At 45.2% G+C, this 14,895-nt stretch overlaps 1 protein-coding gene across 4 annotated transcripts in view; it reads right to left on the bottom strand.

Annotated features, from left to right (window-relative positions):
• The window catches only part of KIF6 (kinesin family member 6), a 142,287-nt gene that overhangs the window by 87,468 nt on the left and 39,924 nt on the right, over positions 1 to 14,895 (bottom strand). For 3 of the 4 annotated variants that reach the window (XM_044286581.1, XM_044286584.1, XM_044286585.1), the window contains 3 exons: positions 5,227 to 5,332; positions 4,386 to 4,530; positions 2,729 to 2,923 (listed from right to left, as the gene is read on the bottom strand). In XM_044286581.1, coding sequence (XP_044142516.1) covers positions 2,729 to 2,923; positions 4,386 to 4,530; positions 5,227 to 5,332 — 446 coding nt within the window. The remainder of the gene's footprint in view (positions 1 to 2,728; positions 2,924 to 4,385; positions 4,531 to 5,226; positions 5,333 to 14,895) is intronic. The other variant, XM_044286582.1, reaches the window with a different exon arrangement.

Genomic DNA, 14,895 nt, shown 5'->3' with positions numbered 1-14,895 from the left:
ACTGCTCCTATGTTACAAGAATATAACTACTATAATACTGCATCCATTGACAAAGACTTAACACTATACTAGCATCTATGTACAAGAATATAAATACATAATACGGCCTCCTAGTACAAGAATATAACTACTGATAATACTGATCTATGTACAAGAATATAACTGATATAATACTGCTCCTAGTACAAGATTAAATGCTATAAATATGCTCCTATGTACAAGAATATAACTACTATCAATACTGCCTTCCTATGTACAAGATATAACTACTATAATACTGCCGATCCGTATGTACAAGAATATAACTACTATACTACTGCTCCTATGTACAAGGAATATAACTGCTCACTAATACGGCCTCCTATGTACAGGAATATAACTACTATAATACTGCATCCTATGTACAAGAATATAACTACTATAATACTGCTCCTATGTACAAGAATATAACTACTATAATACTGCTCCTATGTACAAGAATATAACTACTATAATACTGCCTCCTATGTACAAGAATATAACTACTATAATACTGACTCCTATGTACAAGAATTAAACTACTAAATCTGCTCCTATGTACAAGAATATAACTACTATAATACTGCTCCATAGTACAAGAATATAACTACTATAATACTGCCCTACTATGTACGACAGATATGACTAACTATAATACTGCCTCCTATGTACAAGAATATAACTAGCTATAATACTGCTCCTATGTACAAGAATTATAACTACTATAATACTGCTCCTATGTACAAGAATATAACTACTATAATACTGCTCCTATGTACAAGAATATAACTACTATAATACTGCTCCTATGTACAAGAATATAACCTATAATACTGCTCCTATGTACAAGAATATAACTACTATAATACTGCTCCTATGTACAAGAATATAACTACTATAATACTGCTCCTATGTACAAGAATATAACTACTATAATACTGCTCCTATGTACAAGAATATAACTACTATAATACCTCCTATGTACAAGAATATAACTACTATAATACTGCTCCTATGTACAAGAATATAACTACTATAATACTGCTCCTATGTACAAGAATATAACTACTATAATACTGCTCCTATGTACAAGAATATAACTACTATAATACTGCTCCTATGTACAAGAATATAACCTATAATACTGCTCCTATGTACAAGAATATAACTACTATAATACTGCTCCTATGTACAAGAATATAACTACTATAATACTGCTCCTATGTACAAGAATATAACTACTATAATACTGCTCCTATGTACAAGAATATAACTACTATAATACTGCTCCTATGTACAAGAATATAACTACTATAATACTGCTCCTATGTACAAGAATATAACTACTATAATACTGCTCCTATGTACAAGAATATAACTACTATAATACTGCTCCTATGTACAAGAATATAACTACTATAATACTGCCTATGTACAAGAATATAACTACTATAATACTGCTCCTATGTACAAGAATATAACTACTAATACTGCTCCTATGTACAAGAATATAACTACTATAATACTGCTCCTATGTACAAGAATATAACCTATAATACTGCTCCTATGTACAAGAATATAACTACTATAATACTGCTCCTATGTACAAGAATATACTACTATAATACTGCTCCTATGTACAAGAATATAACTACTATAATACTGCTCCTATGTACAAGAATATAACTACTATAATACTGCTCCTATGTACAAGAATATAACTACTATAGATACTGCCTCGCGGTACAAGAATATAACTACTATATTACTGCCTCCTATGTACAAGAATATAACTGGCTAATAATACTGCTCCTATGTACAATGAATATAACTACTATATATACTGACCTCCTATGTACAAGAATATAACTCTATACTACTGCCCTCCTATGTACAAAATTATAACTACTCTAATACTGCCTCCCTAGTAGGTACAAGAATATAAATACCTATAATACCTGCCCCATTCCTATTGTACAAGAACTATTAATCTCGCCCTATAATACTGCCTCCTATGTACAAGAATATAAATACTATAATACTGCCCTCCTATGTACACGAATATAACTACTATTCAATACTGCCCTCCTATGTACAAGAATTATAACTTTACTATAATACTGCCTCCTATGATACAAAATATAACTACCTATAATACTGCCTCCTATGTACGTACAAGAAATATACACTACTATAATCCTGCCGCTCCTATGTCACGTACCAGAATACCTAACTGCTTAATACTGCATCCTATGTACAAGAATATAACTACTATATATACTGGCCTCCTATGTACAAGAATATAACTACTATAATACTGCTCCTATGTACAAGAATATAACTACTATAATACTGCTCCTATGTACAGAATATAACTACTATAATACTGCTCCTATGTACAAGATATAACTACTAATACTGCTCCTATGTACAAGAATATAACTACTATATACTGCTCCTATGTACAAGAATATAACTACTATAATACTGCTCCTATGTACAAGAATATAACTACTATAATACTGCTCCTATGTACAAGAATATAACTACTATAATACTGCCTTCTATGTACAAGAATATAACTACTATAATACTGCCTCCTATGTACAAGAATATAACTGCTATAATACTGCTCCTATTTTCAGATCTGAGCAGTTTTTACAAGCCGGAGGTGACATCTTCTATCTACGTCTGGGTTTATGTCATGCACCTGTCTTCCTGTAGAGGGTGCTGGTCCGGTTCTCTCTGACAGTAGGAGTTGCTGGGGACTGTGGACCCCTGTTTGCAGAGTGTTCTTTCACGGTGGACCCCGTTTTGGGCCGGAGCGGGGTGCTGGGCACATTCTTCTCATCCGCAGCGTCTTGGTTCCTCCTCTTCTCCTTCTTCAGCATGCTGACCAGTATATCTGAAGGCGATTAATAGGAAGAGAAACCTAACCCCTGCCCTAAGGATCACATACACGATGACGAGCCCGAAACATACAATGACTTAATAAGGGGCGCTGATTTTATAATGACTTCCTGGGACAAGCAGAATGGTCAGGGTGTGGAGGGCTGGAGGTATTAGTGGCTCCCACATGCTCGCCCGCTTCTCTGTATAGTGGAGTATCCCTTTAAGTTGCCCTCTGGCGCACACGTGTACTGTACAGACGCCTGCCCGGTACGGAGTATAAGCTGAGATACTGAGCAGAGTAGATTACACATGGCTTCCGCGTGTTCATGTTTAATGGGGTGATGTTGAAGGGTTTATCATTACCAGGCTGTCTGGGGGGACACGGGGAACACGGGGACAGCCGGGGTACCCGGGGTCTGGGGGGACACGGGGACAGCCGGGGTCTGGGGGGACACGGGAACAGGCGAGGTACCTGGGGTCTGGGGGGACACAGGGACAGGCGAGGTACCCGGGGTCTGGGGGGACACAGGGACAGGCGAGGTACCTGGGGTCTGGGGGGGACACAGGGACAGGCGAGGTACCCGTGGTCTGGGGGGACACAGGGACAGGCGAGGTACCCGGGGTCTAGACGCTTCTAATACTGTTATACAGCCCAGCCCATTCCTGGATCACCAGCCACCTGGGGGCGCAGTACTCGGGGCTAATGTCCTGCTGGGCTGGAGTATGTAAACCTATAGACTCCTGGGTGGAAATACCCACAGCTCCCCTAGAACAGGTCAAGCCAGATCACCACGGGGCCCCAATACCAACCGGTCCCCTAGAAACGGTCAAGCCAGATCCCTAAGGGGCCCCAATACCCACAGCTCCCCTAGAACAGGTCAAGCCAGATCCCTACGGGGCCCCAATACCCACAGCTCCACTAGAACAGGTCAAGCCAGATCCCCACAGGGCCCCAATACCCACAGGTCCCCTACAACAGGTCAAGCCAGATCCCTAAGTGGCCCCAATACCCACAGCTCCCCTAGAACAGGTCAAGCTACATCACCATGGGGCCCAATACCCACAGCTCCCCTAGAACAGGTCAAGCCAGATCCCTAAGTGGCCCCAATACCCACAGCTCCCCTAGAACAGGTCAAGCTACATCACCATGGGGCCCAATACCCACAGCTCCCCTAGAACAGGTCAAGCCAGATCCCTACGGGGCCCCAATACCCACAGCTCCACTAGAACAGGTCAAGCCAGATCCCCACAGAAAGGCAACCACTGCGCCCTCAGCCCAGGGCAGGCATATGGGGGTAACAGAGTGTAGATCTGTATTTAGCGCCCCCCTATTAGTCACAGCAGCAATACACTGCCATATTACCTTTATTTTGGGGAGACATTTTGCTTCACCTGACTGTACTAGTTCTAAGGTTCGGGGGGGGGGGGGGGGGGGGGGGGGTTCTTTTCGTCGCGGACACCCCCTTTAAGGATACTGATTTCGTTGTCCCTTTGCTGCAGGAGATCTCGCAGCTTCTTTACCTCCTCAGGACGGGCGGAGGGTGTTGCCGGCCGTCCTGTAGATATCTCCGGGGAGCTCGCTCTGCGCTCTGATGCCTTCTTTTCATGGAAAACTTTCTGCTGGGACAAAAGATCATAGAAAAAAATTAATTTTTATTAATTATTTTCAAGATCTCCAGTTGCTTGCAGTGAATGGAAACATTTAGGTTGTGCTAGATCAGTGCAGGTAAGACAATAGTCTACAGATGACAGTGACAAACCCTTAGGCCTCTTGCACACGAACGTGTGCGCCCCGTGGCCGTGCTGCTGCCCGCACATGCACGAACACCCACCGTGGGGCAGCCGCAGCGGATCGCCGACCCATTTACTTTAATGGGGCCACGATCCGGCCGTTCCGCAACAAGATAGGACATGTTCTATCTTTTTGCGGAACGGAAGTACGGGACGAAACCCCACGGAAGCACTCCGTAGTGCTTCTGTAGGGTTCCGTTCCGTGCTTTCGTTCCGCATCTCCGGATTTGCGGACCCATTGAAGTGAATGATGCGGAATGCACACGGAACGGTGTCCGTATATTGCGGATCCGCAAATGCGGTCCGTGTGCAATAAGCCTTAGATGCATGAGCCGGATGATCAGGGTGGTTTTTCAGTCTGAAAGCAAAAACAAGAATATCTCTATTCACAGCAAGCAGTGATCTTGACAAAGGTGACGAATAAAAGCATAAGATGTATTATAAAGTTGCAGCCGGCTTTCTTAAACAACCCCGTGGGTTTTCAGGGGCGACCTCTGGTATAGATTTTTTTTCTCACGGCGTTACCTTAAAGTAGAGAAAACAGAAGTGGATCTTCCGCATGTCGGCCCCCACATCCAGGAGACTTTCAGGGTCCTTGTCCTCGAGAAAACCATGAAGCTGCTCCTCGAGACTGGAAGGAGAAAATGTACATGGTCAATGGTCAGTATGGGCTGAGGTCACGGCCGACACATTGTAACGGGTGTAGATTGGGACACGGAGGCTCCATGCGCTATGGGGGGGGTCTACACCAGCGCCGCAGACTCCGTACTCTCAGGATCGGCAGAGCCTAGTGATGTAAGAAGGCGAACCCCCCCCCCCCTTAAGAGGTCCCAGAAGCAAATTCATTAACACATGGATTGGGAAAGGGCTGCAGATGTTTTCTGCGATGTGAGGTCGGGAGGGATGAGAGGACTTCTGATGGATCGCAGGCAATCTGCTGATTTTGGACAAGAATTGCTTTCTCTAAAATTTGGACCATAAAACGGAGAGTTGCGGAGGCCGACAAAGGGACTGAAATCAGCAAAACTATGATTTATGTTTAGAAAATCACATTCCTATCCTGAGGCCAATGCTTATCTAGCACTGACCCTGACACACATCCAGAGCTGCACTCACAACTCTTACATCCAGAGCTGCACTCACAACTCTTACATCCAGAGCTGCACTCACAACTCTTACATCCAGAGCTGCACTCACAACTCTTACATCCAGAGCTGCACTCACAACTCTTACATCCAGAGCTACACTCACAACTCTTACATCCAGAGCTGCACTCACAACTCTTAAATCCAGAGCTGCACTCACAACTCTTACATCCAGAGCTACACTCACAACTCTTACATCCAGAACTGCACTCACAACTCTTACATCCAGAGCTGCACTCACAAACTCTTACATCCAGAGCTGCACTCACAAACTCTTACATCCAGAGCTGCACTCACAAACTCTTACATCCAGAGCTGCACTCACAAACTCTTACATCCAGAGCTGCACTCACAAACTCTTACATCCAGAGCTGCACTCACAACCTCTTACATCCAGAGCTGCACTCACAAACTCTTATATCCAGAGCTGCATTTACAATTCTTACATCCAGAGCTGCATTCACAATTCTTACATCCAGAGCTGCATTCACAATTCTTACATCCAGAGCTGCATTCACAATTCTTACATCCAGTAGCATCCAGAGCTGCATTCACATCTTATAGATGCAGTAAGACCCAGAGCTGCATTCACAACTCTTACATCCAGTAGCATCCAGAGCTGCATTCATAGTGCTAATACTCTGGTTACCTCCAGAGCCACACAGAAATGTATCTTTTTTTTTCTTTTTTTAAAGAATGGTTTTCTGTAAAGAGGTGCATTGTGGGAATATAAAAGATCAGTACAAGTAAGTGAAATAGGAACGGTTGAGCCCCTTACATCGTAACATTTTACCCCTTAAAGGGGTCCTCTCACTTCAGGAAATAGCATTTATTATGTATAGGAAGTTAATACAAGCCGCCTTCCTTAAATATTGTGATTCTCCATATCGCTTCCTTTGCTGGCTGGATTAATTTTTCCATCACATTATACACTGCACATTTCCATGGTTACGACCACCCTGCAATCCAGCAGTGGTGGTCGTGCTTGCACGTTATAGGAAAAAAAAAACGCTGGCCTCTCTGGTGGCCGGGACTGTGGGAGCACACATAGGCTGGAGCTTTTTCCTATAGTGTGCAAGCACGACCACCACTGCTGAATTGCAGGGTGGTCGTAACCATGGAAACGAGCAGTGTATATTGTGATAGGAAAATGAATCAGGCCAGCAAAGGAAGCAATATGGACAATCACAATACATGAGTAGGTGGCTTGCATTAGCTTCCTCTACATAATGGTATTTGCTGAAGAGAGAGGACCCCTTTAGTGACCAGACGCAGCGATTTTGCGCATGTGACGGACTAACGGCAGTCACTTTTTCAGGGTAGGTTGGGAGCTACTAACAAGGGCTGTAGGGATGGGGAGGATTTTATACCTTTTTTTAGAGAAATATTTTTTTTTCCTTTATTAAGGGTCATTTACAAACAGAAATTACCACTTTTTGGCGTATATCTGATGCAGATTGCAGCGCAAAAGGTTACTTGCGCCGCAATCACGACTTTTTCCCATTTTCCGTCGCTCACGGCAGATCGAAGAAAGGGGCATAGCATGGGCAGAGAATAGGGCGCGCCTCAGGACCTGCTCCAGATTTACTAATCCTATAGAAGGTGTAATCTTAGCCCGGCCTCAGGACCTGCTCCAGATTTACTAATCCTATAGACGGTATAAGCTTAGCCCGGCCTCCAGACCTGCTCCAGATTTACTAATCCTATAGATTGTGTAAGCTTAGCCCGGCCTCCAGACCTGCTCCAGACTTACTAATCCTATAGACGGTGTAAGCTTAGCCCGGCCTCCAGACCTGCTCCAGATTTACTAATCCTATAGAAGGTGTAAGCTTAGCCCGGCCTCCAGACCTGCTCCAGACATACTAATCCTATAGAATGTGCAAGTTTAGCCCGGCCTCCAGACCTGCTCCAGATTTACTAATCTAGATGGTGTAAGTTTAGCCCGGCCTCCAGACCTGCTCCAGATTTACTAATCCTATAGAATGTGCAAGCTTAGCCCGGCCTCCAGACCTGCTCCAGATTTACTAATCTAGATGGTGTAAGCTTAGCCCGGCCTCCAGACCTGCTCCAGATTTACTAATCCTATAGAAGGTGTAAGCTTAGCCCGGCCTCCAGACCTGCTCCAGATTACTAATCTAGATGGTGCAAGCTTAGCCCGGCCTCCAGACCTGCTCCAGATTTACTAATCCTATAGAAGGTGTAAGCTTAGCCCGGCCTCCAGACCTGCTCCAGATTTACTAATCCTATAGAAGGTGTAAGCTTAGCCCGGCCTCCAGACCTGCTCCAGATTTACTAATCCTATAGAAGGTGTAAGCTTAGCCCGGCCTCCAGACCTGCTCCAGATTTACTAATCCTATAGACGGTGTAAGCTTAGCCCGGCCTCTAGACCTGCCCCAGATTTACTAATCCTATAGATGGTGTAAGCTTAGCCCGGCCTCTAGACCTGCTCCAGATTTACTAATCCTACAGACAGGATAAGCTTAGCCCGGCCTCTAGACCTGCTCCAGATTTACTAATCCTACAGACGGTGTAAGCTTAGCCCGGCCTCCAGACCTGCCCCAGATTTACTAATCCTATAGACAGTGGAAGCTGAGCCCGGCCTCCAGACCTGCTACAGATTTACTAATCCTATAGACTGTGTAAGCTTAGCCCGGCCTCCAGACCTGCTCCAGATTTACTAATCCTATAGATGGTGTAAGCTTAGCCCGGCCTCTAGACCTGCCCCAGATTTACTAATCCTATAGATGGTGTAAGCTTAGCCCAGCCTCCAGACCTGCTCCAGATTTACTAATCCTATAGATGGTGTAAGCTTAGCCCAGCCTCCAGACCTGCTCCAGATTTACTAATCCTATAGACGGTGTAAGCTTAGCCCGGCCTCTAGACCTGCCCCAGATTTACTAATCCTATAGATGGTGTAAGCTTAGCCTGGCCTCTAGACCTGCTCCAGATTTACTGATCCTACAGACGGTGTAAGCTTAGCCCGGCCTCTAGACCTGCTCCAGATGTACTAATCCTACAGAAGCTGTAAGCTTAGCCCGGCCTCCAGACCTGCCCCAGATTTACTAATCCTATAGACGGTGGAAGCTGAGCCCGGCCTCTAGACCTGCCCCAGATTTACTAATCCTATAGATGGTGTAAGCTTAGCCCGGCCTCCAGACCTGCTACAGATGTACTAATCCTATAGATGGTGTAAGCTTAGCCCGGCCTCCAGACCTGCCCCAGATTTACTAATCCTATAGACAGTGGAAGCTGAGCCCGGCCTCCAGACCTGCTACAGATTTACTAATCCTATAGACGGTGTAAGCTTAGCCCGGCCTCCAGACCTGCTCCAGATTTACTAATCCTACAGACGGTGTAAGCTTAGCCCGGCCTCTAGACCTGCTCCAGATTTACTAATCCTACAGACGGTGTAAGCTTAGCCCGGCCTCCAGACCTGCCCCAGATTTACTAATCCTATAGACAGTGGAAGCGGAGCCCGGCCTCCAGACCTGCTCCAGATTTACTAATCCTATAGACGGTGTAAGCTTAGCCCGGCCTCCAGACCTGCTCCAGATTTACTAATCCTATAGATGGTGTAAGCTTAGCCCGGCCTCTAGACCTGCCCCAGATTTACTAATCCTACAGACGGTGTAAGCTTAGCCCGGCCTCCAGACCTGCTCCAGATTTACTAATCCTATAGATGGTGTAAGCTTAGCCCGGCCTCTAGACCTGCCCCAGATTTACTAATCCTACAGACGGTGTAAGCTTAGCCTGGCCTCTAGACCTGCTCCAGATTTACTAATCCTACAGACTGTGTAAGCTTAGCCCGGCCTCCAGACCTGCTCCAGATTTACTAATCCTATAGAAGGTGTAAGCTTAGCCCGGCCTCCAGACCTGTTCCAGATTTAGTAATCCTATAGAAGGTGTAAGCTTAGCCCGGCTTTCAGATTTACTAATCCTATAGACGGTGTAAGCTTAGCCCGGCCTCTAGACCTGCCCCAGATTTACTAATCCTATAGACAGTGGAAGCTGAGCCCGGCCTCCAGACCTGCTCCAGATTTACTAATCCTATAGACGGTGTAAGTTTAGCCCGGCCTCCAGACCTGCTCCAGATTTACTAATCCTATAGAAGGTGTAAGCTGAGCCCGCCCTCTAGACCTGCCCCAGATTTACTAATCCTATAGACAGTGGAAGCTGAGCCCGGCCTCCAGACCTGCTCCAGATTTACTAATCCTATAGACGGTATAAGCTGAGCCCGGCCTCCAGACCTGCCCCAGATTTACTAATCCTATAGACGGTGTAAGCTGAGCCCGGCCTCCAGACCTGCTCCAGATTTACTAATCCTATAGACGGTGTAAGCTTAGCCCGGCCTCTAGACCTGCTCCAGATTTACTAATCCTATAGACGGTGTAAGCTTAGCCCGGCCTCCAGACCTGCTCCAGATTTACTAATCCTATAGACGGTGTAAGCTTAGCCCGGCCTCTAGACCTGCTCCAGATCCATCACAGGGGCTGGAGGATAAATCTGCTGCAGGGACAGACACTTGGCTCTGACTCTATATCAGCTATTGCTCGGCTTACTCAGAGAGATTTTTATGCCAGAATTGTGGTGCAATTTTGGCCCAAAATGGCGCATCTTAAGTTCCCCTCCATTCCCACAAAGCTCCACCCCTTTCCTCCAAACCTCACTACCTCGCCAAGTATGTCAGAGGAAAACGTAGAAACCCTAGATTCACTAAATTGCATCACTTTTTAGCCAGATTTTTGGTGCAGACACTTTAGTAAATCTGGATGTAAGAGGTGATAATGGGGGGGCAGGCGTGCTGCTACATTGACGGGTCCGCATTAGTCAACGTGCATCGCGTCCAGATTTCAGGATTTTCACTATACGTCAGACTGAGCTCTAATGTAAGCCTTCATGACGTAAACTGGTGTGAATTATCCTCAAATATTTGTATGCACAGAATAAACCTTCTCTTCCCTCGTACTAGAGATGGCGCCGCTGGTCCGTGCGTAGGGACGCGTTGGCCTGAAGTGTCCTCCGGCCCGGTAGGAATTACTTAAACTCCGGATCTTTCCATAAACTTCTTATGACAGATCCTACAGTAAAGATCGCCAGCTCATGAGAAAAAAAAGACATGGAAGACCTGGACTGTACACTGGACTAATGCTGTGTAAGGGTTAACGGCAGGACCACGCGGTGTCCTGTACAGGGCGGAGGGGCTCTCGGATTCTGAGTGTACAGTCTATCACCCACATCTGCAGAGCCCCCAGGGGCCAAAATGCAGAAAGACAACCTGCTGATGAGCGAAGACGGAGCTGCAAAAGTCTGCACGCCCCAAATGTCACAGGGGACAGGGAATCCCAATGCAGAGAGCTGAGATACACAACTACAACTGCGCAGGTTACAGAAATTCAGTACATGATGGAGGGAGTAGTGCTCTGTATTTCTCTTACACAATATCATGATAGGATTAGATACACAGCTCAGCAGACAGTATCACACATCATGGGATTAGATACAGGAGCTCAGCAGACTGCATCACATACAAAAGGATTGGATAAACGATTCAGAAGACCAAAACATGATAGGATTGGATACACAGCTCAGCAGACAGTATCACACAGGGTAGGATTAGATACACAGCTCAGCAGACAGTATCACACAGGGTAGGATTAGATACACAGCTCAGCAGACAGTATCACACAGGGTAGGATTAGATACATAGCTCAGCAGACAGTATCACACAGGATAGGATTAGATACATAGCTCAGCAGACAGTATCACACAGGATAGGATTAGATACACAGCTCAGCAGACAGTATCACACAGGATAGGATTAGATACACAGCTCAGCAGACAGTATCACACAACAGGATAGGATTAGATACACAGCTCAGCAGACAGTATCACACAGGATAGGATTAGATACACAGCTCAGCAGACAGTATCACACAGGATAGGATTAGATACACAGCTCAGCAGACAGTATCACACAGGATAGGATTAGATACACAGCTCAGCAGACAGTATCACACAGGAGAGGATTAGATACACAGCTCAGCAGACAGTATCACACAGGATAGGATTAGATACACAGCTCAGCAGACAGTATCACACAGGATAGGATTAGATACACAGCTCAGCAGACAGTATCACACAGGATAGGATTAGATACACAGCTCAGCAGGCAGTATCACACAGGATAGGATTAGATACACAGCTCAGCAGACAGTATCACACAGGATAGGATTAGATACACAGATCAGCAGACAGTATCACACAGGATAGGATTAGATACACAGCTCAGCAGACAGTATCACACAGGATAGGATTAGATACACAGCTCAGCAGACGGTATCACACAGGATAGGATTAGATACACAGCTCAGCAGACAGTATCACACAGGATAGGATTAGATACACAGCTCAGCAGACGGTATCACACAGGATAGGATTAGATACACAGCTCAGCAGACAGTATCACACAGGATAGGATTAGATACACAGCTCAGCAGACAGTATCACACAGGATAGGATTAGATACACAGCTCAGCAGACAGTATCACACAGGATAGGATTAGATACACAGCTCAGCAGACAGTATCACACAGGACAGGATTAGATACACAGCTCAGCAGACAGTATCACACAGGATAGGATTAGATACACAGCTCAGCAGACAGTATCACACAGGATAGGATTAGATACACAGCTCAGCAGACAGTATCACACAGGATAGGATTAGATACACAGCTCAGCAGACAGTATCAGACAGGATAGGACTAGATACACAGCTCAGCAGACAGTATCACACAGTATAGGATTAGATACACAGCTCAGCAGACAGTATCACACAGGATAGGATTAGATACACAGCTCAGCAGTCAGTATCACACAGGATAGGATTAGATACACAGCTCAGCAGACAGCATCACACAGGATAGGATTAGATACACAGCTCAGCAGACAGTATCACACAGGATAGGATTAGATACACAGCTCAGCAGACGGTATCACACAGGATAGGATTAGATACACAGCTCAGCAGACAGTATCACACAGGATAGGATTAGATACACAGCTCAGCAGACGGTATCACACAGGATAGGATTAGATACACAGCTCAGCAGACAGTATCACACAGGATAGGATTAGATACACAGCTCAGCAGACGGTATCACACAGGATAGGATTAGATACACAGCTCAGCAGACAGTATCACACAGGAGAGGATTAGATACACAGCTCAGCAGACAGTATCACACGGTATAGAAGGGTTAATAGTTTATTTTTATCAATTAACAAAATGCAAAGTGAAGGAAGAAAAGAGAAATGTAAATCCCCTCAGTATTTGGGGCGACCGCCCTCTACCTCCAGGTCTTCTAGGTACACTCACACACCTGACATCTTGGAGAACTAAGCCCAGATCTTCTGTCTCTTCATGTAATCCCCAGACAGACTGGACGATGAGATCAGGGCTCAAAAATATCAGCACTTCTATTTTTGAAACTATTCTTTCTTTACTGCACTTTTTCCCCACATCGGCCTAAACTTTTGCTGAGTACTACGTGTATGTATATATATAATCGCCTGTGTAATGTGGACGGTCCTGATGGCGTGCTGCTGAGCATATCCTGTGTGTTACCTGGGTCTGAACCACTGTATCTAAGCCTGTCATTCAGTATACAATACTGTCTGCTGAGCTGTGTATCTAATTATATGACATGTGATACTATATCAGCTGAACCTCTGTATCTAATCCTCTCATGTGTGATACTGTCTGCTGAGCTGTGTATCTAATCCTGTCATGTGTGATACTGTCTGCTTAGCTGTGTATCTAATCCTCTCCTGTGTGATACTGTCTGCTGAGCTGTGCATCTAATCCTATCCTGTGTGATACTGTCTGCTGAGCTGTGTATCTAATCCTATCCTGTGTGATACAGTCTGCTGAGCCGTGTATCTAATCCTATCCTGTGTGATACTGTCTGCTGAGCTGTGTATCTAATCCTATCCTGTGTGATACTGTCTGCTGAGCTGTGTATCTAATCCTATCCTGTGTGATACTGTCTGCTGAGCTGTGTATCTAATCCTATCCTGTGTGATACTGTCTGCTGAGCTGTGTATCTAATCCTATCATGTGTGATACAGTCTGCTGAGCTGTGTATCTAACCCTATCCTGTGTGATACTGTCTGCTGAGCTGTGTATCTAATCCTATCCTGTGTGATACTGTCTGCTGAGCTGTGTATCTGATCCTATCCTGTGTGATACTGCCTGCTGAGCTGTGTATCTAATCCTATCCTGTGTGATACTGTCTGCTGAGCTGTGTATCTAATCCTATCATGTGTGATACTGCCTGCTGAGCTGTGTATCTAATCCTGTCCTGTGTGATACCGTCTGCTGAGCTGTGTATCTAATCCTCTCCTGTGTGATACTGTCTGCTGAGCTGTGTATCTAATCCTATCCTGTGTGATACTGTCTGCTGAGCTGTGTATCTAATCCTATCCCGTGTGATACTGCCTGCTGAGCTGTGTATCTAATCCTCCCCTGTGTGATACTGTCTGCTGAGCTGTGTATCTAACCCTATCCTGTGTGATACTGTCTGCTGAGCTGTGTATCTAATCCTATCCTGTGTGATACTGTCTGCTGAGCTGTGTATCTAATCCTATCTTGTGTGATACTGTCTGCTGAGCGGTGTATCTAATCCCATCATGTATGATACTGTCTGCTGAGCTGTGTATCTAATCCTATCCTGTGTGATACTGTCTGCTGAGCTGTGTATCTAATCCTATCCTGTGTGATACCGTCTGCTGAGCTGTGTATCTAATCCTATCCCGTGTGATACTGTCTGCTGAGCTGTGTATCTAATCCTATCCTGTGTGATACTGTCTGCTGAGCTGTGTATCTAATCCTATCCTGTGTGATACTGTCTGCTGAGCTGTGTATCTAATCCTCTCCTGTGTGATATTGTCTGCTGAGCTGTGTATCTAATCCTATCCTGTGTGATACTGTCTGCTGAGCTGCGTATCTAATCCTATCCTGTGTGATACTGTCTGCTGAGCTGCGTAT

The sequence above is a fragment of the Bufo gargarizans genome, chromosome 3, assembly GCF_014858855.1.
Source record: "Bufo gargarizans isolate SCDJY-AF-19 chromosome 3, ASM1485885v1, whole genome shotgun sequence".
Lineage (NCBI taxonomy): Eukaryota > Metazoa > Chordata > Amphibia > Anura > Bufonidae > Bufo > Bufo gargarizans.
Note: the sequence above shows the minus strand (reverse complement) of the source record. Positions and strands in the feature narration are given on the sequence as shown.